The 4,588-nt window shown below is 40.5% G+C and overlaps 1 protein-coding gene across 1 annotated transcript in view; it reads left to right on the top strand.

Moving 5' to 3' along the window:
- Positions 1–3,610, top strand: part of ubl5 (ubiquitin like 5) — a 5,348-nt gene extending 1,738 nt beyond the window's left edge. The window contains exons 3-5 of the mRNA XM_050045163.1: positions 1,343–1,426; positions 1,517–1,554; positions 3,288–3,610. Coding sequence (XP_049901120.1) covers positions 1,343–1,426; positions 1,517–1,554; positions 3,288–3,331 — 166 coding nt within the window. The 3' untranslated portion in view covers positions 3,332–3,610. The remainder of the gene's footprint in view (positions 1–1,342; positions 1,427–1,516; positions 1,555–3,287) is intronic.
- Positions 3,611–4,588: the final 978 nt, after the last annotated feature.

Genomic DNA, 4,588 nt, shown 5'->3' on the forward strand with positions numbered 1-4,588 from the left:
AAAAGATATTAAACAAAAAAACTATTTGATATCTCAAATGAACATCAATTTAAATAAGGTGCATTACTTACTGATATAAAAATAAAGGCCCCTTGAACTGATGCAAATACATGCATCGGGATTACAAACTGAAAAAGTTCATTCCAGAAGTTAAAAAAAATAAATATATATAGAAAATGATTGCACTGAACAAGTTAGACTTGTCTATGTAAACAAACTGAAAAAGTGCATTCCATAGTAACAAAAAATAAGTTTAAAGAATTTTGGCTTATGGTTCCATTCAAATGAATACCTTTTCACTAAGGTAAATGGGGTTCAGTTGTTCTTTTATCTCATATTAGGAGCATTTGCATTTGCAAAAATGTTTTGAAGGAGCAGCAGCGGCGGCAATAATTTAGCAGTGGCGTGTCGCATGTAGCGGAAACACTGATATGTACTGTGGAGTTTTAGTGCCGCGGTCTACCGTTGGTACCAGTATACCGTGCAAAGTGTGAGAGAGAGAGAGTGTGTGTGTGTGTGTGTATATGTGTGTGTGTATATGTGTGTGAGAGAGAAAGAGAGAGAGTGAGTGTGCGCGTCTGTGTGAAATTATGACCGAGTTAACGAGTTGTTTTCCGACATGAGGGGGTATTCTTGAATTTTCCCAGTCAGAAAGAGTTTTTCTGATTATGCCGACATCACTTGAACGCAGCATTCACTGCAGGCCATTCAGGTCTCATAGTGGGAGCGGGGCACTGCCGTGCTGACAAAATTATATATGTTATCGGGGCTATTCGTCATGATATCGGACTTACCGGAATGATGTAATAATTTCCTGATAGTTATCGTGCACCCCTAGTAGCCCCCAATCAGTCAATGAATCAATATGGTCACCATTTTCCATGGATGCATGCAAGAAAAACAGTTTACTTAAAAAATTCAAGGCAACGCGGCATAACTTACCAATTTTATTATTTGGGATTTTGTGGGATGCCTTTTAAAGGAACAAGTGGACCCAAACCGTCCCAGCAGCAGTGTAGGCATATTCACTATAACAGCTATTTTCATCAGAGATTAATCTGCAGATTATTGTTTTTTAAATTACCCAGTTTCCTATAGCCTAAGATGACATCTTTATATAATTTTTTTTTTTGCTATCCAAAACCCAGAAGTATTGAGTTCACTATCCTCACAAATGCTCTGTGTAAAATGCACTGTCTGTAGCCACAGTGGGTGCCTGGGTTAGTCAAACCACATTTGAAGAACTGGGCTCTGTTTGCAAATTTAAGCAACAAAGTGTGTGTATCAGATTTTTTTTTTCCTGTGCTATCACGTTGCTACTTCCTTAACCACGGTGTTTCAGCTCTGAGGACACAATTGGAGATCTGAAGAAGCTCATTGCTGCACAGACAGGAACACGATACGAAAAGATTGTATTAAAGAAATGGTAAATTGCTTATCTGGATTACTGCCCATGATAAGAGTTTCTACGGCTGTCTTCTGTTAGCAGCTAAACTTCCCTCTTCTGTTCCCACAGGTATACCATATTCAAGGACCATGTGTCATTGGGTGACTGTATCCTTAAATAATCTTTTCAGCCACTCTGTCACTAGCTCTGTAGTAATACTGATGATGATTCATAGAGGTCTTATTACTTTTCAAACTTAATAAGTTAGCATCTGATAATTTTAATTTCCACAGGTCCACTTGGGCAAATACATCCAAAACTTTTTGCATTTGTAGATACCAAGCAGCAACCTTTGGCTCTGAAAAATTAAGCCAGCATGAGGTGCTAAAAACTGCAGTTCTTGTAACGGCCACTTGTTCTGTTAACGTTTACAGTTCCCATAGACCATTATGTTAAAACGCCCAACTTTATAGCTGAAATAAACATGTTTACAGCCTTGTACAAAAAACGGATTTGGTCTCTCTAGCTACTTTCCCCATTTATGACAACTGTACGAGAGGCAAATTTGTATGTTACTAACCCGTTTACATGTGATTAAAGCTCAGGAAGGCAGTTTAATATTGGCTCCATTGGGGGGGGAAAAAGTCCGACACTGAACTTGAAGCATATTGTAATTCAAGTGGACTGAGAACACTAGACATCTGCTCCTCTTCTTGGCTCTTTATTTTGGCTCCAGAAAATCCAACCTGTGATAGGAGACTTTGGCCAGTCATGCAATTTTGCAAATACAGATGTGCGTGCATGTTCCGTCAGTGAGAACCTGATTTATTGGCGGAAAATCCTGCAGAGAAAGTTGCTCTTCCAGCACTGACAACAAATGCCCTTCAAAACGGTCTTATCAGAAAGAGAGTCTTTACAAGAATTGGAATAAAGTATGTGTCAGTATCGGCGGAGAGTTTCAGAAATGAACAGAAAATGTTGCTAATAGTTTAGCCTCCTGCTAATTGGAGTCAAAGGTAACTAATGTTAAAGATGGCCTTAAATCACAGTGTCTTCCTGCTTCCTCCCTGCTGCCACAGACAACCTTGCTGGGATTTGAGTGGGCGGCAGCTCTGGAGACAGACCCCCAGTCAGTGGCCACCGCAACCCAAATTCAGTCAGCGCAAATCTCAGATTCGGGGGACATGACAGCCCCAACTTCCTGCCAGATCAACAAACTTTCTGTTACACTGTGACACCTGGGGCTGGGGGATTTATGCTGGCCAAATTTTGACCTGCTACAGCTGCTAACCGAAGGTCTGTCTCCCAATTGCTGCCTGCTCTTAGCCTGGGTAAGCAGTCCATAGCAGCAGGGAGTGAGACAGAGGGGACCATGCAGTGTCTAGCAAGTTAATTATCTCATTTGTGGTCTGAAAAACACACGACAGCCCTCTCTAGGCTTAGAAATGGGATTCCAGAACAATGGGTGATGTCACAGTGGCTGTGTTAATTATTATTATCCTGTCTAGGGCAGAAAATACATCCACTGACATGGATGAAGCGACCCTTGTAATATACACGCAGCTGCATGTTATGATTTATTGTTGGAGATCGTGGTTAAAAAAATGACTGACATATTTATTCCCCTCAGTCTGTGTTGTTTGTCAGAATATGTTAGCAGTGATAAGTTAATTCTAATTATCTTTACATACTTCAGATAACTACAGCAGTTACTTTCCCTTATATAAAAGCAGAAGGAACATTTTTCTGATGTGTTTATTTTTGCGACATGAACTCATAAAAAATATTTTCAGTGAAATGAATCTTATGAATGAAAGTTAATTTGTACCAAGCTAAACAGAAAGTGGGGCAGAACTATTTTATCATCTTGATCTGTTGTACTTAACCACGGCCTCTGCAGATGAAATCCACGATGGGATGAACCTGGAGCTGTACTATGCATAGACCAGGGAACCACAGGTCAATGCCACGCATACGACCCTCTTCTTGTTCGCACAAGAAAGTACACATACACCCTCACCCAGATGGGATCCATCACGGGAAACCACCATGATCATACAACACAACAGGAGGAGAGAAGGAGCCGTATCCACAGAGCAGAAAACACGCATTGACCTCAGTTTTAGCTTGTGATTTTTGCCCATAAATTGTGTTAAATACATGTTGTTCTACAGTTTTTGTTTTGATATTTTGGAATTAAAGCAGATATTTACCTACCTACAAGGCAGAGTGCTTCTTTTCTATTAGTTGTGTTTGACATACCTCTTGTATGTGTAACCCTTCTCCAAATGAATGATGTCCACATTGACTAATCATACATTTTACTTGATGCAAAAGTTGTTTAAGCCTTTAATTCCAAATCAAACATTTTGAATGCAGAACTTATACTTTTACATTTTACTGTAATATTGACACTTTGACGTAAAGGAGTACCTCACCCACAAAATAGACGTTGGTAAATCTTACAGTCACACCATGTTACCCAGAATTCCTGAAGAACACCTCTATGAAGGTGAGTTTTGATTTGTTGGATGATTGGGGGCACCTTAACAACAGCAAAACTGTATCAAAACATAAGTTTGCAGACTCTTACACAACTCTTGCAGTATAATCCATGTCTTGTTATGAAGTTAATTTCTTAACTTAGGTTCAGGAGCAGGGCCATGCCTCAACCACACCCCTGATTACCTGCCAACCCTACTTATACCTGGTCAACCCATCCCCACCAACATTCCTTCATCCCCTCTTCACTTCTTTCCTCATATCTCCTCATTCAACCTGCTGCATACCTCTCCCATGTCTCATTCTAGGTACTGTCTGGGGGGCCTGTAATCAGCTCGGGGGTGGTTAAAATGCCCGAGACAGAACCCCCACACTGAGTCTCCCTGTGCCAAGCTGAACATGGTCAGAAAATTTACTTTATTCAGTGTATTTACCGGTTTAAATCACTGGGTCGGGATGTTTTGGAAAGACACCTCGTGGCTAATTCAGTAACATACCCACTATGTGGCTAATGGAAGCAAACCCCTGCACCCAGGATCCAAAAAGTTGTGGCAATCCCCCCAAGAAAAGTTGTTACAGCAGCAGATTAACGCCACTGGTTTTGAAATAAGATGTTTAACAATCATATATGGGTGTAAAGTTGAAATGGGCGCTTCACTCCAAGTTAGTTGTAGATACATGAACCAGACATCCATCAGA

The sequence above is a fragment of the Epinephelus moara genome, chromosome 5 (assembly GCF_006386435.1).
Source record: "Epinephelus moara isolate mb chromosome 5, YSFRI_EMoa_1.0, whole genome shotgun sequence".
Lineage (NCBI taxonomy): Eukaryota > Metazoa > Chordata > Actinopteri > Perciformes > Serranidae > Epinephelus > Epinephelus moara.